Source organism: Nothoprocta perdicaria, unplaced genomic scaffold (assembly GCF_003342845.1).
Source record: "Nothoprocta perdicaria isolate Ctin4 unplaced genomic scaffold, notPer1 scaffold_305, whole genome shotgun sequence".
Taxonomy (NCBI): Eukaryota; Metazoa; Chordata; class Aves; order Tinamiformes; family Tinamidae; genus Nothoprocta; species Nothoprocta perdicaria.
The window spans coordinates 605,540-628,335 of NW_020455539.1; the positions used below are offsets into that span (position 1 = coordinate 605,540).

The window sequence follows — 22,796 nt, forward strand, 5'->3', positions numbered from 1 at the left end:
CTTGCGTCCGTTAACTCAGCTTTGATTCCTCCTTACTGTGGATTTTGACACTTGGCCCAGAATATTATTAGACTAAGAAAACAGCTATTCAAGCCCTGTGGCTACTTTACTCAGCTAAGGCTGTAGTTTAAAAAAACCCACTAATCTACAGCCAAATATCAATTAGTATTAGAGAGTCTTTATCATTTACGCAATTCAGTCTCTTTCTACGTAAGTTATCAAGTCAGATGCCTTGAAAATCCCAGAATTGATGACAGCAGCCAAGGATGAAAATTAATCAAGATATTTAATACAGTGCAATCCATAGTAGTTTCTTAATTAAAATAATTGTGTGCATGTATCTGAGTGAGTTATCAATTATCACAAAAAGCAATAAACATTGTAGTACTATGTAGAAAAATGTACAGCTGAATTTTCAATCTTCCCTGGTTCCAAAACAGCATTTGTCCATTGCAAATCATTATCACCAGTTAAAATGGGAATAGTGACTACATTGTTGCAGTGACAAACACAAAGCTGGCCACACATCAGTCAAGGTATATAAATATAAATCGCAAAGAACTAAAAATCTAAAGCACCTAAACACAATAAGAAGCCGGTGGTGGCTTATGACTTTTCCTTTTTTTTCTTTTTTTTTCTTTTTTAAAATGCTTTACAAGACTTCTAGACACACTGCACCCGACTTAAAATTACAGACTGCTTTTCAGCTTATTTCCATTCAGTATGGCCTAAATTTTAAAAGATGAAGATCCAACAGTGGCATTAACATTGTCCAAAATCTGAATGTTCAATTTTGCAAATACCTTTTTACAGAAATTCAACCACTTAAACTGCAGACAATTTCCCCTGCTCCCCTTTGTTTCCTTTGTGCAGCCCATGCTATGCAGAAACAGCAATGCAACTCCCACTGCTTTGGGTAAAAATTAAAGATAAAGACATTTTGCTTTTACTTTCTTCTCAACACAACACATTTGCACCCAGAATAGGCAACCAAAGTCTTTTTTTCAGCCAGTTACGGATGTCGTTACATGGTTTGTGCCCAAGATTCCAGTTCTTTCATGTCATCATCCTCTTCCTCTTCTTTCTTCTTGCCTGCTAAATAACAAATAACAAAAAAAAAAATTAGAAGTGGAAACCTTGACAATATCTCACAATTGCTTGATTTTTTTGCAGGACAAAAACCTATCTGCAACTTCAACAACCATAGCACCAAGTGCCACTGGAGAAAAAGAAAACACACAAGACCTTCTCCAACTGAAATAAAAACTGCCTTCAGGAAAGATCATGACAAAAAGAGCTTTTTGATGTTAGTGCTTTAAACGAAAAAGAAAATTGCTAACATGGGTCAAATGCAACATTCCTGTACACTTCCAAACCTACACCAGCAATGTCGATCATTCTGCCATAAGCAGCAAGCACTAAAGTAAAAAACTCTCGAGGTTTTGGCTTTTGAATTCCAACTGGGAAACATATTTTCTCACAAAGAGAGGTCTCAAGACTCCAGTTTGGAAGAACTCTTTTTTCGGTCACTCTAGAATGGATCGTGCCGTTTTGAATGAAACATTTCATTTCAGTAAGAGGAAACAGGGGGTCAAGTTTAAACTCAAATTCAAAACTTTTTATTTGTTCATGGATTCAACAAGGATTTGTTTTTCCTAAATTAAGCTGTTTTCTGGTCTCTGTTAAATAAAAGCAGCTTCTGCTTGAATTACTTTAGAGATGTTTAGCTGGTAGGATATAGAAAATTTCTCTTATTCACACTAAGTCCAAATCCAGACAATTACTATGAACCAGAACAGTAGAAACGCTTGTGATCACCTCCCATTCAATAGAAAAGGATGCAATGGAATCAGTTCTGCTTCAGAAGACAAACTTGTTAAAAGAAATATTAATCACACAACTGTATTGTTAGCTAAATCTGACCCTTTTAGCTAAACATCTGACACACTGATCAAAAAAGTGGGTCACTGGGATTTTTTTAATCCCAGTGTTTATTAATTGGTGCTAAATAAAAACAAAAGGAAAAAAATCCATCCCCCATTCCAAATTCCCAAATTCTTCTAAATGCAGCACTTGTTTGGCAGCCCCCCCACTTCTCAAGTAAAAAGCAGGCAGCACGCTGTTTTAATGCATTAATGGCATTCCACTTTCAATCCAAATGCAGCTTAACACTAATCCTAAGGAAAAAACCCTCATCTAATAAGCAAATACATTCATAATTGTTACAATATGTATTATATGTATTATGTTAAAAAATTCTATGTTTGCATAAATCTTACATTACTCTATAGAGTTGCTTAAGTATTTACACAACTACAATGCACTTGCCTAGAAAGCAGTCATTACTACTTAATAAAAAGAGACATTTTTAGTTTCAAGTCCGTGTTTTAATTTCCAACAAACACACAGCAAATAAACCTCATTAAAGCAGTTATGAAGTACAAATCTATTTCCACTGTTACAGGATCTTAATGTGGATCCAATCTCTGGGTTAAGATATTTTGACTTAACTCATGACTTTGACATGAACATTTTTCAGCCTACCAAAACAAAACTAGAAAAAATAATGTAAGATCAAAAGTTTCAAAGCAAAAAAAAACAGCTCACTGGCAGCAAACTTTGTAGCATACCGCCTAAGGCAACCTTGTAGGTGAATGTCTATTTGACATGTTCTCACTGGCCATGAAAATGCAACAATTATGGATAATATCAAGTGAGACAATATTAACCCAGTATTAACTTTTCCTTTTTCTTGAATATTTTTATTTCTTAGGCAAACAAACTAAAGAGCAGCCACAAATTATATATCTTATTTATAATACACTTAAGTAGATTCAACACAATAGAGAGGGGGAATGCACCAATTCTGAGCTTGGAGGAAGTGGCGCTTGAATATTAGCCAGCTCTCCTGGACCCCCTTTCCTTCCAGGACCCTGACCCAGGGGACTAGAGCTGGCTGAAGAGGTCAAAGTTGGCTCTCTTGAAGTCCAGAGTAGATATCCTACTTCTTGCCCAGCTCCCTCCACGCAGGATCGTGAATTCCAACATCTCGTGGTCGCTGCAGCCCAGACTGCCCCCAACCCTCACATTTCCCATCTCTGTTTGTTAGCATCAGGTCTAGCAGCGCCCCTCCCCTTGTTGGCTCATCAACCACCTGCCTCAAGAAGTTATCTGCAATGATCTGCAGGAACCTCCCAGACTATCTGTTCCTGGCTGTGTGGTTACCCCAGCAGATATCAGGGTGGTTGAAGTCCCCCAGGAGGACCAGGGCCTGTGATCGGGAGGCTTCTTGCATCTGCCTGTAGAAGGCCTCATCCTGGTCAGGAGGCCTGTAGTAAACTCCCACCAGAGTGGGAGTTTAATTAATCACAGAAGACTGATTAATTTGGATATAACAGCAGCTTTGAATTGCCTTTTTAAGTACAAATATTTCTTGTCCATTCTCCACATAGTATCATCATCACCGTAAGTAGATATAAGTAATTTCCTAGATGTACATCCTCCAAGGCTAACATAACCTTAACTTGGGTATTGCCCAGCTTGAGCACTTGCACATGTTAGTTAGAGGAGGCCACAGCTGCCCTCAAAGAGGGCATCAGAACAGTTCCTCCCAAAAGCCATAAAAACAGATATCAGAAAAAAAGATACAATTCAGAAAGCTGGGTATTTGAACCATCCCAGGACTGCTTCCAACAGATGAACTCTGTTCCCTCAATTTTATGTTATTTTATCAGCTTTCATGGATCTAATGAAAAGCAGGTTACCCTCCTGGAGAGACAGCACTAGATGTACCTCCTCATTCCCCAATCAATCTCATGTGAAATGTCTATCTTGTTGACAGCTAGGACTCTCAAATCTGCAAAGCTAGCAATTAAATGAATCTATTTGATAATAAACCAAGGTGCTTTTGGTAAAGGTACATACATACCTGGCTTTGATGGTATTGATATTGAGGGCACATTTGGTAGTGGTACAGTCTCAGGACCACTGATTTCCAGCAAGTTTTTGTCTAATTCTTCTTGTTCTAGTTCCTCTAGTTCTGCCATGAGTTCATCCTAGTTTTATAAAGAAAAACAAATTCTAGATCGTATTTGTTATCAAGGAAATCACAGAATGACAGAAGGGTTGAGGTTGGAAGGAACCTCTACAAATCATCTAGTCCAATCTCCCTGCTCAAGCAGGTACACCTAGAGCATGTGACACCTGGTCACATCCAGACGAGTTTGGAAGACCTCCAGAGAACGAGACTCCACAATCTCCCTGAGCTGTCTGTTCCAGGGCTCTGTCACCCTCACAGGAAAGAAGTTCCTCCTCACATGGAGATGGAAATTCCTGTGTTTCCATCTATACCCATTACCCCTTGTCCTGCCACTAGCCACCAACAAGAAGAGTTTGGCCCCATTGTCCCTACATTCTCTCCTCAGGTACTTATACATATTCATCAGATTTCCTCTCAGTCTTCTCTAGGCTAAACAGGTCCAGCTTGCTTAGTCTTTCCTCATACGATAGATGTTGATGGTCATGTTATTATACTTATATAGATATGTATAACTAGATGTATTATATATGTATAACTACTGGACTATAACTCTATTATATATATCTATTAACTATACTGCTTATTATATTGGTTATAACTATATTGGACTAAAACTATTACATATATATCTATCATATTATATATATACACACATATTGGACTATAACTCTACTATATATGTATAACTAGACTATGCAGATCATTCTTAAGCAATTAAGTCAAAATCCCAGCTGCTGTGCACACAGGCAGAAGTACCATTGAACAAGAAGAGATACTGTATCCTCATATTATACCTAGACACATCTCATAGAAGTGATATTATATCCTCATGTTATACCTAGACACATGCAACGTGCAGAGCTTTAAAACGACTGTATTTAGACAGAGGAACATTCAAAGCATACCTCATCAAATTCTTCCCCAAATCCTACAGGTTTCGAGATGGCTGTTGAAATCTCATCCGCCAGTTCCTGCTGTTCTGCAATGTCCTGCATTAATTCATCTACTTTATCAATATCCCTGTAAAACAAATTAAAGGTTTCAGTGCAATTGAACACTTTCCAAAGCTGACAAAATACTTAAGATTGTATTTTCTCGTTTCGTAACAATGCCATATCATGATGCAATACACACTTGGAATACAAGATCGAGTTTAATACCCCAGAGTCACAGCAAAATTATGCACGTGTGTGCGCACACATATATATATATATATTTATATATGTGTGTGTGTGTGCCTGTATATATATTTATATATGTGTGTGTGTGTGCCTGTATATATATTTATATATGTGTGTGTGTGTGCCTGTATATATATTTATATATGTGTGTGTGTGTGCCTGTATATATATTTATATATGTGTGTGTGTGTGCCTGTATTTATATACGCTGTTCCCTGAAAGCTTACAGCAGTACTACACCAAGATTTCACATAAAGAGGTTTTGTTTTGTATTATTAGCATCAATCATGATTTGCCCTATTCCCCGACTGAGCATTATTATATTGCTTCTACAATACTTTATTTTGGAGCAAGTGCAAATCTCCCCTAACGCAGTTTTATCCTCAATTACTGCAACATAAACAAGATCTATTGCAGAGCTCCACTGCATAGGGAAAAGCAGCACAAGTCCCCCTTTTATGTTTAAAATCTTTGCTGCTACTAGGGGTATTTCTAACCCATAAACACTCATTTACTTCAAAACGGTACTTCCGGTGCCTTTTGTTGGACAGAGCATTTGCAGTTAACGACTTCTCGCCATAAGAAATGTTGTCAAATTGAGAATGTGTTGGTATTTCATATTTTGGTCATTAAGTAAACATATTTAGCCTTGGAGCTGCATTTCCAGCTCTCGTCTTTTGCTACTCTTGCTGTATTGCTGGTTATAAACCGCTTAGCATTCAGCATATCAAATGAACCACAAACTAAAGGGGTCACACGTAATGATGCAGAAAGGAATGACTTACATGTTGTCATGAGCAGCCTTCATCGCTCTTGCAGCAACACCCATACTCTTAAGGACCTCAGTGTTAGTGTTAGCATTTTCAAGGGCTTCCCTCTGAAATTCGATCGTTGATAACGTGCCATCTATTTGTGTAAGTTGCTTCTCGTACCTCTTCTTGCGCTTTAGGGCCTGAAGAGCAGCTGGACAAGAAGTTAAAAAGAAAAGTTGGGATTTGTGATTGAAGTAACAGTTCAAATTTTGTATCAAGCACCTCTTAATAGTGAGCAATGTTTCACACATTCTATTTTTGTCATCTACTTCCTTCCTAAACTAAGTAAATCCAGCGATTACCTTTGCCTCCTTAAACAAAGTTAAGTTTGTTAAAATGCTTCTATCAATGCTTCCCTAGATGCAGGAAGGAGACAAGACGAAAAAAAAGTCAGGTTGCAATGCTGCAAAGTGCCCCTTCCAGGCAGCAAAACTCTGGGCAACAGCTGTGAAAAGAAAAATCATTCAAATACAAGTCAGATGTTTCTTTACCTGCACTTCTAAATGCTGTGACATCCATAAAATTTATATGTAGACATTTTTGTACAAATAAATATTATATTAATTATATAAACACACAGATATTACAGTCAACCAGGGCATCAGGAAGAGCCGACACAGGACAGCACCACCACTGAGGTTTACGCCCGTGGGAGAGCAGGGCAGCTGAGGGCAGCAGGACTGGCCCAGCTCGTTTCCCAGGAAGGTTTCTCCAGCTCCTACTGCAATGCTTCGCTCCACTCACACGGACAGGCTCCCCGGCAAGCCAGCACTCACCTCGTCCCAGGCAAAGGTCAATGACTAAACTATGTTTAAAGTGTCCTGCTGGGAAACCTGACTGACGGCATCGACTGCTGCTGCGCAACCAGACGCAGTCACTTCCTCCATCAACCTGCGTTTCTAGCCAGCCATGGGCTCTCCTGTGCAAACCGACTTGCTCGCCGACACAGAAAAGACTTGGGCATTTCTTATTTGCTTTAAAAACTTAAGTGGGACAGAACTTCCTGTCCCACAGCCTTGCTCCCAACTTGTGAGCTCAGCAGGGCCGCTGCAGCGACACACACATCTCACACAAAGGCGTGTTCTGCAGCAAACCAGCAGCCTGAACCTTCCCACAAAGGACCACAGAGAAGTCAGACAGTGCCCAGGCACCGGGTATTAAGGATTTGGGGCATCACAGAAGATTGTTGAAAAGGCTCAAGTTTTATAACTATCATACACACTCAAGTAAGGTACTATAATTCACATACAGTTTCCCCAGCATAGAATAGCTGAAGTTTATCTACATTTGATGACCATGTACTTTTGAAACAAGCTGCCTAGGTATCGAACACTGCATGGGTGAATATAAATGAGCTTGATGAGCCTGTGATGAGGAGTGTTTATCAGAGCTGCTGGGCAATCTCACCCCTCCCATCCCTATGCATACAAGTCCAAGGTACATGAACCGCATTTCCCGGACTGGGCTTTCTTGCTTGGGTTTTATAATCCCTTCCAGTTGGTGAGAGTCTCACTTGTAGATAAGGTTCCTGCTCAAGGAAACCTCAGGGATGCATCTGAAAAAGCCTCCAGTGGACAAATTCTCACAAACTCAAAAAAATGCAGGACTACATAGCAGGCTTCTGTGTCAGGACAATTCAGGAGGAGTATTTACCACAGACTAGTTAGCATCCAAGTTATAAATGAGTTTCTGCAATGAAGAAAGTCTTACGCAACAAGCAAAAGGAAAGCTAAAAGCAAAATATCTTGTGGAACAAGATCCTCAGTGGGTCAAATCAGATTATTGCAACAGATTATTGCAACTTCCTGAAGATATTTTTTCCAGCTGTGCTTCCTTGCATAACTATCTTGTTTTTAACATAAAGTCCTAACTAGAACATTTTATTAAACCGAAAAGATAAGAAATTAGCAAGTTAAGTGACGTCACTCACATTCATTTAATCCCGCAAGTTTTAGTGATTCATTTCCCCCACGTTCCTCCCCCTGCACAGGAATGGACGGGCATTTTGCATTCAGGAATTTCCCTTTTGTAATTGCCAGCCAAGTCCTTTCACCACATCACCATCACCACTCACATCAGGAGACAAACGCAGTTTGGAGAGCATTTTCCTTGCCTGACTGCCCTTCACATCATCTGGACAAGACTGCTGCACTCCAGCGCAGATCCTTCCACTTGGGATCCATCGTGGCCACTAAAACAAATCAGCAAATAATCCTTTCTCCGCACCTCATACTATAAAAGCAAGCTTAAAAAGGGTTTTTTTTCTGCTATTTAAGGGTTGATTTTTGAAAAACAATGAATGCCTCTCTTGCCTTTTTTTCCCCCTGCAAAAATTCTCTACTATATGTGTAAATACATGTGTAATTGTATACACTAGCACAGTAATGGGAGCATTTCTCCTGCCAGGAAGCTAAAGCTCTATATACTTCATCTGAAAGGACTCCTTAGCTCTTTCCACCCCCGACAAAATCCCTTCCAAGTACAAAAGGGTGGCTGAGGGGCTAGAAATATGCCCTCCAGTATCACGTTATTTCGTGCACACAGGAGATGTGTGTTTGAAAGCCTCGTAGCACAGCTCAGCTTTGCTCTTCAGGGCAACCACGGTGCGTGCAGAGGGGGCAGCCCTCAGGACCCGCTCTCCTCATTAAGCCTTGGCTGCTTCCCCGAGAGTCCTTACAGCAGTGGCCACCAGCACCTAACACCCAGCCGTAATTGCTCCAGAAGCGCTTAGGCAGCCACTGTGACCATATATTGAGTTTCAAGCATTTTACTCTATAACTTAACCAGACTTGCTTTATTTACAAGCCAGGACCCTGCAGCTAGAGTGATGTATTTTCCTAGGAAGAGCTTACGTATTCCAGTAGAACAACCAATGGTCCAGACAGCTCCTTCTGTGAAATACCTGATACTCTAAACAAATACAGACTAATTCTTGCTCTCATCACTACTTTCATCATGTGTGGCTGTGTATTTCTTAAGAAAATACCTGCCATTGTGCAGAATAAAACTCCAAAGGACTCCAACTACTACTTATTTAAGTGCAGGTGGTGATTCAATGCATGCTAGCCTGTGAACACAGGCGGTGCAACCTTCACAGATTTACTGCTTTTACTCTCAGAGTGAAGGAAAAGGCTGAGCGCAGTGGTGTCTCCGAGTAAAAAGCCCACAGAAACTGGGTTTCTGCATTCCAGAAACCAGCACCAGCAATACAACACTGTGTCTTTGATCAGCCATCACTGGAGCATATGGCATTGTCCCAGAAACAACCTTTGCCACCAAATCACGTCACAAGAAGGTCCCCGGACAACCCTGGACATTTCTGCTCCTCAAAGCATTCTCACTTCGGGGACTCTAGCTTCATCTTGAATCTCTCCTAAAATCATGAGATCATCTCCAAGACATGAATCAAAACAAATCTGATATGACCCCAGCACAGCTGAGGAGCAGCCACTTGTGTTGAGTGTTTCAGCCACTATTGTCTCTGATTAACGAAGCAAAGAAAGGAGCAATTTCACCCCTCCATCCTCCTGCATCAGGACTTGCCATCTGAAAAGCTACTCACTAAATGATCTTAATTTCACTTCGCTCTCAAAAAAAGCCACCTTTAAGAATGCAATTTCTGTAATTTTCAAGTATTTCAAACTGCACGTGAACGAGCTGGTTATTAGCAGAGCTATTGTAAGGCTGGTATTGCTTATAACATTTACAACATTTGGACTAAAATAATAATGTTCACTGTGATCCAAAATAAAGCTGAATAAAAATAAAATTTTAGTAAAATAAAATACTGCTTTCGGATAATAATAATTAACTATGAACGTCTCAAAGATTTTATTAAAAAACAACAACTCTACTGCAAGCAAGTATTGTATAACTGCTTGCAAGACAAGTAGCCTTACTAGGATATTTAATGCATACAGCAATTCCATCAAATTAATGCTTTAAAATATCATTAGAAAAAAAATACAGCTTAGAAAAGAAAAGCAAGGAAGAAAAAAGCACTTGTTTACATTTGAAAAGGCTGGGCAAGGCAAGGACGAGTTGCTTCAAAGAGTATTGGGGAAAAAAACGGAATAAAATTGAGGAGTTTGACTGAATTCAGAAACAGCTACACATTTGTGAACCCTGGGAGTTTCATCCTGGCTGATGAACACAGAGTGCTCATCTACTACTTAACTATCTATCTCTGCTACCGGGTGTAACGGTAAAAACAAAACAAAAACAAGTAATAATAGATACAGAAAATATAAAGACGTTTCGTCTTCTAGAATCAGCAGTTAACAGCTCTCATCAGTGCAGCAGAGAAAGATCCAGCCCCACAACTAGTTTTTAAGTTTTCCCTAGCAAATGAGAGGAGAAATATCAAAAGCAGGAACACTGCTAAGCAGGGGATCGACTGCCTTCATATGGGTTACAAAAGTTCCCCGACAGGCACAAAATAACGTGTATCAGTCACCAGCCCCACCAAAATAAATAATGCAAGAGAGCAGCAGAAGAGCTTTGCAAATGTGTGCCTTAGACCTGAAACAGAAAGCCCAGACCAAAGAGGTGACTGGGATAATCTGGGTCTTTCACAGCAAGAGATGGGTTTCCAACTCCAGTTTGGTCAATGAAGGCGTCATCATTATTTTTGCTGCTTCTGAAAGAGCAATCCTGGCTTCCTGACATTTACCCAGGCAGGAAATTTAATGGGCAGCATCCTTGCTGTCACTGCAGTGGGATGGATGTGCAGTGCTCGTTGTAAGGAGTAACTTGCTGCCTTGATGGCAGTGCCGTCACAACAGCTTCATCTCAAGCAGGAGTCACGAGTCTCTCAATCCATTGAGAATTAGCAAACAGCTTGTGATAAACTTCCTGAGAACAGAGGGGATAATTTAAAGCAATTCAAAATAGCCTCCAGTGTTACAAGCAGATAAAAAAAGCAGATTTAAATCCAATAATGATAAATTCACAATAGACAGTTTTACCTGCTTTCAAATCACTAAGTATAGCCTTGAAGAAACGCACTTCCAGGGGATGTGGCAGCTCAAGGAACTGCTAGGTATAAAACATCTGTGCTGGTTCAACCTGACTCAGAACAGAGGCAGTCAGGCAACATTAACTTGCCACAACACATCTGCAATGCATATCTAGAAACACGTACCTAGAAACACTCTCTTGGGCTAGTTTTTCTTGGCTGGGCTTCCGTGAGGAAGGAGATGGTAACTCTTGACTACTGACATCCATGGACACTATGGAAAGCAAGACAAGTTTGAGGCACAGCAACAAAAGAGCACCGTTGTTTTGCACACTTCTGCCTGAGCATCTCTGTTTCAGTGAGAGCCTGGTGCCGGTTCTGGGAATACATCCTCCTCTACACTGGCTCCGGGAGAACGTGGCAAGGACCCACATCTTTGCAGGATTTCTCTAGATGAGAAGATACACAAAGCCCATTGGAGACGGTAACAGCGTGCAGGCCTTGTACAAGGCACTGGCTGCAAAGGCAGAAACACAGCACGGCTGCTACCCACTATTTAAATACCTGGACACGTCCAAAGAGCAAGATGTGTCAGACGTTTGAGGAAGAGCCAGCTTTAATTTTAAACATCACAATGTGCAAGTATTCCGGGGACATGGAGGTACTGGTAAATGTACATGGTTATGTTTAATCACGTTGTATGTTTTAACATAACATAACCATGTGGTTATGTTTTATGTTTAATCATGCACCTTTATGATGTTCTTATCAACTTCCAGGTTACCAGTGCAAAGCAGCATCATTGCTTCTCCGCTAAGAATTAGGATTTATAAAGGTTACATCCAAGCCTAAAAGTCTCTTTATGCTGAATATCTGCAGCATTACTATGTCCATGCCCCTAATGCCAGTGCTTAGGGTCCAAGAACTGGCAGCAGCCTTGTGTCCTTCATTTGGGGAGATGCCCTCAAATTTCCTCTTTAAAGAAATGCAGCTATTCCCAGCAAGAAGTTCAAGCAATCAATTAAAGGTTTTTCAAAAAAGCGCCTAAACTTGGGGAGGAAACATAAGGTTTCTACCCCACATGCATTTAAACAGCAAGATTACAACTTCCTCTTGAGCCAAGCAGTGCAAGAACATAAGGTCTATTGTGCAAAAAGATTAAACTGAATTAGGACTCCGGATCTAAAAATCTAAAATACACAAGGAAGAGAGAAAGCCTTCCTGCATAGCAGCGAGCGGAGCTTTGATGCATGTGCAGAAGGAGAGGCAGCTGCAAGCTCCACAGAGCTCTGTACCCCACTGAATGCCAGTGGCTGCAGTCTCAATGCTCTGACACTGGCCCAACAGGTCCCACAACCCGCAGCTGGGACACAGGCAGCTTCGATCGCAGGGCACCTTCTGGTGACAAAGGAGTCACAGGTACTAGTTGCCATAGGGAGTGCAGAAAAGCATGCTTTGGAAGGGCAGAAACCAGGGCTCCAGAGCTGTTTTTTCCTAATGGTGAATAATTCTTTCAGGCTGAAGTTTTACAGATTGAAACCAATTGTATTCGTGGATCCAGAACTAGCAAGTGGATCACCTTCTCCTGCGCCTTGGCCATCTCTAAGCAACACATATCTGCACTCCAGAACAAACGGGAGCTTCCTCCGCCTTGGGAGTTGATTCTTTGGCCTTTCAAACACCAGGACAACCATCAATAACTATGTATCAACATATATAACAATAATCAACATCCTCACTGTGTTAATTCTGAGTTGATCCAGAGACAGTTTTGTCCAGAAAACAGAAAAAAAGGTCAATAGATTTTTTTCTCTCTGAACAAGAAAAAGGTCAAAAACAAAAACAAAACAAAACAAAAAAAATACATGCATTTAGTAATAGTTTTATGATTAAAACTCTGAACAGATGAAATCTTACCCTTCAGTAAGAGACTGATTCATTTTAAATACATCTAAAAGAATGCGAAACAAGTGACTGAGTAGGAAATTTATCCCACTTTTTCCAGCTTTGGACAATTATTATTGCAGTGTTGCAAAGCCTAAGAAATTCATTGAAATTGTCACATATTTAAGTTTCTCTACTTCATCTGACAAAGTTATGGTATTTTGAGGTGTGACAATTAAAAGCTTTTCATGAAAGCTTCAGATTCTAACACTAATGACTATAAGGGAAGGAAAAAGCTGAACACACAAGCCTTCAGATGCCCCCAAATTATAAAGCAAACAAAACTAATCTTATTTATTTTCTCAGAACATTGTTTTTTGCTGAATCAACTTTTAAACACGGGCAACACTACAGCACCTCTCTCGCGGCCAGATTTGGGAGTTCATTTTTAGTGAAAGCTCCGTGAGTGATCCGCTCCAGAAGAGAGGTTTAGCAGCGAGTGCTGCTAGTGCAGTCTTCGCATCCCAAGGGTTATTGACACTGCAGGAAAGCACTTACCAGGTGAGCTTTTCCAAGGCTGCTTCCTCCCAGGATATCACACGTGATGAGCTTCCCGTGGGGACGCTGCCAAGCTGTTTTTATCGAGGTACCACCTTTAAAAGAGATGCAGCCCCCTGGGCACAGATCCCAACTAGCCCACTATAAAATGAGTTTTGTCAGCCTGCTGCTGAGAATGACAGAGGTGGTTTGATATCCACTTGTTTTCTTTCACAGTGCAACAGCCTAAACCTGCTCACAGATGAGGTGCACCTGCTCAGCTGAAGGAGGATAATAGCAGCTGCAAGGAGTTATAAAGACATGAGCAAAAGTCACCTGCCAGAGTCCAACCACAGCACTGTTCAGTATTCCTGGCCCCCCACACTTACGCCTTTTCACAGTTTCACAACTAAATTACCTCTGTGCTAGTAAACTCACCAGCTAGTTAACATAGCACCTCTAACCCCAAATAAGGGCCTGCCAAGGCATGCAGAGCCTTGCACGACCTGGGCACCGGGTCCCACTTAGCACACGCTAGCGAAACTGCTCTGCTGCCAGTGGGGCCGATTCCAGCCTTACCAGAGAGGGAGGCTCCAAAACGAGGGGTTTTGTCACAAAAGACAAGCAACTTTGAGTCTACACGTGCACTGAGTAATCTGACAGCGGACACCCAAGCCACGGCAGATTAACTTGCATGTCCCAGGGCATGCAGAGGAGATGCATGTCCTCGTTACATGGACAACACCAACTCCAAACTTCTACTGTCCACTGCGAATCTTTCAAGAGTTAGGAAGGCAACAGCTGTGTAATCAGGTTATATTTAGTTAGCACCTATAAATGAAGCCTTGCAAGAATCTGTTTTAAGCAATGAACCAGAAGGTGAAAGCAGATTCTTCCCAGCAGGATTTCCAACTGCATGGACATCACGGACAGATATATTATTGCCTTAAGTCAGGCACTGCGTTTCATCAACAGGCAAATTCTGCTGTACTTTGTTCCCACTAGCAGGAAGTCACTGGGGCCATTTCACTTTCCGTAACACTAGCAAGCTTAAGAAGGCCCACAGAGCTCCCAATTTCCTTAACTGCAACCAGCTACACCCATACAAGCAGATCTGCCCGTATCTGCCAATATCTGTAGCTATGATGCCAGCACTTCTCAAAGAGCCCACACACCTATAAAGCCACGTTCAACTGCAAGGGTTTTCCTTATCACCTGCTATGTGCTGGGCTTCAGAGAAGGGCAAAGGTCTATCAGCATATGAGGTCTTCAGCGCTCTCCAACTGCAGCCCTTCTGCTTCAGCCACTTGAATTCAACCTGAATTGCAGTTTGCTGGAAATCTGGCTGCGTGCCTCATGGACAGCACATTCAAGTACTGCTCCAATTTTCAATTTTATAAAATCATTCATTTCTAAGCCTTGCAAGAGCTTAGAGGTGACGGCACCTGCCTTACTGAAGGCTATTCACAGATGCCAAAGAACAATAGCAACAAAATTACTACAAGAAAAAAAAATGCTTCTGTGGGATATTGTGGACTGGAGACCCCTCTTGATGAAACACTGCCTCATCCCTTCTCTACTTTATATTAATCTCTTGCTCAACCACGAAGGGCAGTCATGTCCTTTGTCATCAGGTTAGGCCTGGAAGCTCTGTAGATCCCTCAGGCAGAGCGGTGACCACGTTCACTTGAGCCTCATACCTTCGCCAGCATTACTGGGGAACACCTCGGTGATCCGTCTGCTCAGGAGTCAAGCTGCCCCAAGCACATCTTCCCAACAAGGGGCTGCCACAGCCTGGCCTTCCCCCAACACGGAGTGTACAACTGGGATCCTGCAGCAAGGCCCAGAGAGTGCTGCATGATGAGCTCATTGTTTTTACTGAAATCAACTCAAAATGAGGTCTACACTAGGGCAAAGCCCATCGTAAGTGTTGGCAGCAAGAAGGCTCCCATCTCCTGGCAAGCACTTTGATTGTGCTGAAGCACAGAGCCAGGGCACCTAAAGGAGAAGGAAATATCTGAATACAGCCACTTCAGTGCCCAAAGGGCGAGAGGGTCTGACAAAAAGGCCTGAAGGAACCAAGTGGGAAGTCCAAGAGCATTCCGATCTAGACAAGTGCTATGCGAGTCATCAGAGATTCTGCCAGGAAGGAACAACTGGCAAAAGTTTTCTAAACAGGTCTGAATAAGTAAAGGAGGGTCAAACTAAATAAGCAATTTGTCTGCAAACTAGAGCTTTGAACTAGAAAACTTTAAGCCTCCTTCAGGAACTAGGGCTGGAAGTTAATGAGGTAGTAAAACAAATTGGGGCTAGAAGAATGCTAGACTGCAAACCAAATCACATACAGAATGAGAACCTCCAAAAAACAAACAAACAAAACACCTTGCAAATTCACAACTGAGATGATGGATACTCCCCTGCACCAAATCTCCTGGCGCTTCATGGTTTTCCAGAATAGTGGTTTCATGCAGAAGGGTCTGGATCAGTGCACTACAATGAAGTGAGGGTCCTTCAAACCAAAAGGCTTCACCAGTAAAAACAGTAGTTTTTGTGAACCAGACCACCAAGCTTTGTTAAAAGCTAACACCCAATAAACTAATCAAGGCAGTGACCACAAACATGCCAGGTTTCCTTCTGATAGAACTTGGCAGAGAACAGGAATGCAGGAAGGGTGTATTATATCAGATACAGTTAACAAAATGCTGAATCTGCCAAAAGCATATATTTTGTTTCCATCATTGTGGCCATTTGAAGTTCTTTAAAAGGCACTTGTGAAGTCCCAATCCTTTTCAGTTTGTCTAATACCATACGAATCTGCCTCAAAAAAGTAATGACCTGTGTTGTTTGATTTGGGGACTGGAGATCCTTTTGCTTGCCAAACAGTACCTTAAAAATATATTTGCAAGTAACACATTCATATCTGTAAGCCAGAACCTAAACGACCACACACATCATTTGAGTCTCAGTCCATGTCCAGGCCTGAGGTTGCAGCTTTCCCTTTCTCGAATTCCTGATCATTGCAACATTTGCAGCCACTGAAGCTTCTACTTAAAATTGCCCACACCATCTCCCTGACATACTTCATTTGCTAAGAGACAGTGAGCCACATTTTATTGTAATGAGTAGGTCTAAGCTCACCAAACGGGGGACTAGTGCCAGAAAAGGCAGTCACTCTTCTCCTTCCAAACACGCTCCTGCCCCTCTATTTATTTATTTTTTATTCAAGAGCTTTCAGTTGCATCAGCAAGCAGCTCCAGCCCGTGCACTGCCCACACAAGCGCTCATGTCAGCGCAAGGGAAACGGCGGACACTGCCCCTTCCAGCAGCCACGTACCAGGACCAGCTGAAGCCAATTTCATAACTGCACACGCTTGGAGCAGCTTTCTATTTTAACTGGCTTAACTGAGCTGCTGCTGAAAAGAGACAGTTCTGTCTCTCTAGGTATTGTATACAGTGACCAGCAACACTAGGCAAATTGAGCAAGCAGACCAAGGTGCCAGTAACGAGAAAAAGATAGGCAGACAGTACACAGGGTACACAGAATTAACTAGTTAACTTTACATCAGTCAAACTGACTTGCCTGTCGTTGCACTGTCATCTATTAGAAGCCAGAGGTGGAGATAAAATAAAAAATCATGTCTTTTGGCTTCAGGTTAACACCACATGTTTCTTCTTGGGGATCTGGGAGGGGAGATGGGGAGAGACCAAGAGCTCCCTATAGAGCAGGATCCTGAATTACACAACAGGAATCAAGCAGTGTTTTTGCATCTATTTTGAACCCAGTTTCTGAATTCCCTCTCTTTCTCCCCCTCAAAAAATATAGAGTATTGTATATATTTACAAATGAAGGAGAACCTTTGACATTGGAAGAGAAACATGAGCTAACGGCAATTAGACTGGACAGAAAAATCCATGAAATACCCATTTCCTGCTATAGCCTGAATATCTCTAGCACATTAGCTCGACGGTAACTCCTTACTCATTCCAGTGCACACAGCCCCAGCGCTCATTAACGAAAACGTAAAATCTGGCAACAGACATGTACAAAACTACATAGATTTGTTCTGTATTTAAACACTACAGTGGACTGACTACTTGGGAAAGGGGCACACCAGAAGAGTGCCAGGTTTCTGCTTCTACACTGAGGCACAGTTGGAGGTTGGGGTTTCTCCTTGAGAATATAACACAAAAAGCATTCTGCAAGTCTGAAACCCAAAGTTGTTAGAGGTCAAGGAACTCAAGTCATTTGCACTGCTAGTTTTGTGGCAGTTAAGCTTGGCAGACTAGTTCACTGTGAGATCAGATAGGCACAAGGAGAGAGACAGGAACAGGAGCCGCGGTGATCAAGATCAGCTTCAATAACTCTGACAAGGAATGCCACGGAGCAGTGCTCGGAAATCCTCAGCAAAATCTAGTCAAGTGGCTTCATTTCATGAAGCTTGAGCTCAGGTGAAATATTGCAGAGCTCACACAAGAGCATCTTATGCACAAACTGTAGAGGAATAGAAGAATGCAGGAACTAGGTACTGCTTCTAAAACATCAGATTTACAGCCATTCTGTTAAAGGAAATTTCTTCTGATAAAGAAAATTTATTTTCAGGATGGGTTAAAAATCTAGCAGGATACTGACTCCTGACTATTTCCAGCTCCACTAGACTAGTGTTATTTCCACCGACTTCACCGAGAGGACAAAGTCCACTGCTCTAGCTTGTTCATGATTAGAACTGCTGAAGAGTTTCTTGAGAAACAGAGATAAACACACACTTCATACTGTCTTCACAAGAATATAGCCTAAACACTTACAGGAGAGATAGCCCAAAGCAAAACAGACACAGACATACTCAGAAGTTCTCTTCAGAAGAAGGGATTTTAACTTGCCTATTTTCCAATAACCCCTTTTTAGGCATCTAAAGATGTTGGTTCTCCTCTGCAGCAGGCTTCCATTCCACAGGAAAAAAAAAATCTGTGCAAGTTGAAGTCATAACTACAGGTCTTCCTAACACACTACAGCAGCAGGCCACACAGCTGGGCATCAACCCAACTCTTGGAGCTTCTTGCCTTCTCCCTTCCCTGGGAGTTATTCTGGTCCTGGGGATTAACAAGAAGGAACTGGTAGAGGGAAAGCAAAAACGTTTGTATCTGTTACAATACCAAGCGTGAGTCTCCTCAGAAGGCACTGTAAACACAAACATGCCACGTCTGCAATCAGAAGAGGACAGAAAGCCTATGAAAAGAGGCACTGAGAAATCGAGAGTGTCTCATGCCAAGAAAGAATGCAGACTAAGAATACTTACACCAGTTAGATATTTATTTTAACTTTAGGATTCCTTGAAAAGCCACATGGTCATACAGCCTAGATATTTTAAATGCAGTTATGAAAATACTTCTAAAAAATAAGCTTGGAATGCACGCACACACACACAAAAAGGGGTTTTTTAAAAAAAAAAAAAAAAAAGAGAGGAGGTCTATACTAAGCTTCTGTGCTGTCTTTAGACTCCAGAAGTGCTGAAGAAATTATTCATTGAGCCTTTAGAAACTCCGCTCACTTGGCACCCGAACAATTGTGCAGTGTGCTGGAGACCAGAGAAGGTTTCCTTTTGTTACTGTAAGCATGCAAGACATATCTTTTCTCCAAGAAAACATCATTCCACTTTTTTCCTAAGCTGCCTTAATTTTCCAGTTAAGTTATTTGCCTCAATAGCACAGTCATATGCATTCTACTCTTTGCTTTACCATAGCTGCATTCTGATAATATCACAGGGAACGTCCAAACAAACATTATATATATGCACTATTCATCGTACACTTCACTCCAGATAGCAGGGATATATATAATATATATACACACACACATATATATAAATATAAAAAGAAAAAAAAAACCCACACAAACACAGAATAAAATCCAAGTCTTGGGCAAGCATAGATGTTAAAGGATTCTTCCAGTTGTCTTTTCTGAAGGATGATCCAATACTTAAAAAATTCCTTCTTAAATTAACTTCCATTTCTTTTGGCATGGAGCACTGAACTTACATGGAAATATTCCCATCAAAATGGTATACTTCAGCCTATAAAGCAAATGCTTTTATTTTCATTTAAAGTATGGATTTTAGTGACACTGAAACAAAATCACACATCTCCAGATTATAAAGTAGCCTAAAGGAAACAGGGAAAAATCCTAACAATTATGTGGAGAAAAAGAAAGAAATTTGTTACAGCTCAGCTGGTGAACGACAAACGAGAGCCCTGCACTCTGGACTGAGCAGACGCTTCCCAAACAGCTATCAGATAACCAGCTCCTTTTCCCGGCAGCCCCATAATAATGGTGGCCTTTTGGCTTCAAAAGTCCTTCACGAAGGAGAAAAAGAGGGGGGAAAAAAAGCTTTATGCCAGAAAACTATTCTAAACTATCCTTAACCCTTCTCTTTTTTGTGATCCCCTGATTACTCAGAGATCTCTGTCCTGTGAGGCTGCAGCTCGTCTGACCCAGAAACTCTGCAGAACCGGCAGGTTTTTCTCCTTCCTCCAGCTCAGAGGAAATTTAATCCCTCCAGCAGCCAAAGCCGATCCCTGAAGGAAACACGGCGCAGGGGCGTCACAGCGAGCAAAGCAAGAAGCTGGAGAGCAAGAAGTGGGAGGAAAAGTTGTTCAGGGGAAATGAGTAGGACCAACAAAAAACATAGGATGCTGAAACTGCACTACAACAGGAAGGCTAGAGACACACGTATTTTACTTCTCTTTTCAAGCCTGTTCAGAACTAAGCCAAAAGCCTGTGCAAGAACTTTACACTTAGCACTTGAACTTAACTATACTTAATGTTTCAACTTCTGTAATATGTTATAACTGGACGTAGGAATCATTTTAATTCAGTAGGTGTGGCTGTTTGGAAGACGGCCTCTGCAATCAGGGCCTGTTAAAATCCTTTGGGACAAAACAGAGAGCAGCAAGTTTGCTCTCTCCTGCATCTTTCCCATGTACAAATCCCACCGTGGTTCATGGATTTGCTCCATTTGCGTTAGCCAATGCAATACAAAGGGGATGCAGGGTTCAGAGGCGCAAAGAAGCTGATTCCAGGAGCGATAGGAAAGAGAGACCAAGCAGCAGCTCTTTCCTGGTGCCTCCCCGGGGTGCGAGGCCCCGCGCTGCTGCCAGCTAGGGCAAGGCCAGCACCGAAACCCAAATCCGCCTTCCTGGAGACGCCGCGTTCTGCGACACGGGCGAGAAGCTCCCAATGGCACCGAGGGACACGGGCGGACATTCCCCCACCGCTTCCAGCAGCGCGGATTCATCCTCACCCACGGAGACCTCCCCAACAAGGCCGGGGTTGCCTCATGGAGAGGCGCCCCGAGACGCGATCTCCAAACCCCTACAAATCTCCCATTTAAGCTAAAGGGCCTCGCTTTAGAAAAGACCGGGGATAAGTAATAACAAGCAATAGTAAAAGCAGAGCTGGGCCGCAGCGGGCGGCACCGGCTCGCCCGGGGCACGAGCGGGGCCCGGCGCCCCTTCCCCGGCCCTCACCGCGCTTGTTCTTGGTGCCGTGCTTGCGGGCGGCCGCCAGCTCCTGCTCGATCTTCTTCTCCAGGAACTCCTGCTTCTTGCTGAGCAGCTCCTCGGTGTCGCGGAGCCGCTGGATCGCCTCCTGCGGCGAGGGGCCCTTGCCGGCGCCCTTCCCGCCGGCGCCCGTCCCGAACAGCTTCCCCAGCAGCCCCGACATGGCGGCAAAGGCGGCGGGGCGCGGACGGCCCCTCGCGGAGTCGCTCTCTGGGCCGCAGCCGCAACCACCGCCAGCGAAGCCCGAGCGCCGCCGGCCGCTCCGCACGGCCCGGCCAGGCCCGGCCCTGCCCCGTCACCCGCCGCCGCCCCCGCGCCGCATACAGCTCCCGGCGTGCCCCGCGCCTGCCCCTCGCCGCCCGCGCCCGGCCGCCCTTCGCGGGGCACGCCGGGACGTGTAGTCCGTACGGGGGGGGCGGCGCGAGGCACGACGGGAAGGGCGGGCACCGAGGCGCGGCATCACGCGGCGCGGTGACGTCAGGCGGCCGCGTGACGCGGCGCGGGCGGGGGAGGGGGCGGGGCGCCGTTGCCCTCAGGCTCGCCCCTCCCGCCGGTAATGGCGGCGCGGCCCCTCGGTGTCCCGGGGGGATCAGGGGGAAACCCCCCGAGCAGGGCGGGGCTCAGGCCCCGGGACCTCGGTCTTGCACCAAGAGGTGAAGGGAAAGAACAGGGTGAGGTGAAAAACCCGTTTATTGGGTAAAATGGCCCCAGTGGGCCCTGAGCAGATCCGGGGAAACACCGCCCGGGCCCGTGTAAATAAAGACAGCAGCAAATAAGGGGAATCACCCTCGTTTTTCACACCAGCTTTTCAACGTGTGGGGTTTTTGGTTTGTTTTTTTCCCTTTTTGTGGCTTATCTTGTAGAGAGATGCGAGGGAGCATCTCCAGCAGTAGCTCTAGCAGCAGCACAATACTCTAAAAACATCCATTTACGTATTTCAAAAGCCCAGCTTAATCACCCCCCTTCCTGTATTTGTAATTCAGGCCATTGGTTCACGTGTTGTTGAGTGCACTTGGCCTATTTTCTGCTGGTACTAGACACACACAAGAGATTTCTAGAGTCCTGCTCGGCACAGCATTTCATCATCCGTCACTGTCCTCTGCCTGGGTATTGAGGCTGGCGAAAAGGCAGCAGTTTATGCTAAAAAACCCATGCTCGCCTGTTAGGTGTCTGCCCGAGGGAGGTCTGGACACAGTCCTTGAATTTGCACTGGCCCGAGCAGTGCGAGTACCTCCTACCCAGCCTGGAACCTGCAGAACAGGAGTCAAAAGAGACATCAGCAGCCCCTGGGAGCTCTGAAGCAAAGCTTTTTGACCAGGTCCTGCCTTGTTCCATCTTGCCACTTTTGTAATACTGCATACAGCGGAAACTAGAAAAATACACAGAAAAAAAGTCTACTGAGTCTTACTGAAACCATTGAGGTGAAGGAAAAAAAAAAAAGGTTGAGAGCATTAGACATTAGAAGAGTACAAAGGGTGACAGTGTTTTACCTGCCCTTTCCTGCCTTTCACCTTCCCACAGACCTTTGTTCTGATCCATATCAGATCTGTTTCTAAATAAATGCTGTTACTTCAGGGGTCCTACCAGAATCTTGCAGAACGTGCCAGGATGCTCCTGATAGCAGGTCCGTAATGGGAATGGCTGTGTCAGAAAGGCAGGTTTGAGCCAGCCTTATGGAACAGTGCTAGGACAAAGTCAATTCTCTGAGCAGCTATCTGAATTGACTCCAATGACATTAGGTTTTTGCATGACTTTAAAAAGTGGATGAAAACTAGGACAGTGAGGAAGAAAGAGGATTTCGGAAGCTCCTGGCCTGCTGTGATGAGCCACAT

At 43.3% G+C, this 22,796-nt stretch overlaps 1 protein-coding gene across 2 annotated transcripts; it reads right to left on the reverse strand.

Moving 5' to 3' along the window:
• Window positions 1–309: 309 nt before the first annotated feature.
• Window positions 310–21,224, reverse strand: CHMP4B (charged multivesicular body protein 4B). 2 transcript variants are annotated; one of them, XM_026042496.1, is made up of 5 exons: window positions 20,932–21,224; window positions 6,006–6,183; window positions 4,945–5,059; window positions 3,929–4,055; window positions 310–1,095 (listed from the first exon to the last, which is right to left on the reverse strand). In XM_026042496.1, exons 1-5 carry the CDS (start codon window positions 21,125–21,127, stop codon window positions 1,025–1,027), a joined length of 687 nt encoding a protein of 228 aa, XP_025898281.1. In that variant the 5' UTR covers window positions 21,128–21,224; the 3' UTR covers window positions 310–1,024. The 2 variants fall into 2 exon arrangements, with proteins under 2 accessions (XP_025898281.1, XP_025898282.1); XM_026042497.1 differs by having other exon boundaries at window positions 325–1,092; window positions 20,932–21,164.
• Window positions 21,225–22,796: the final 1,572 nt, after the last annotated feature.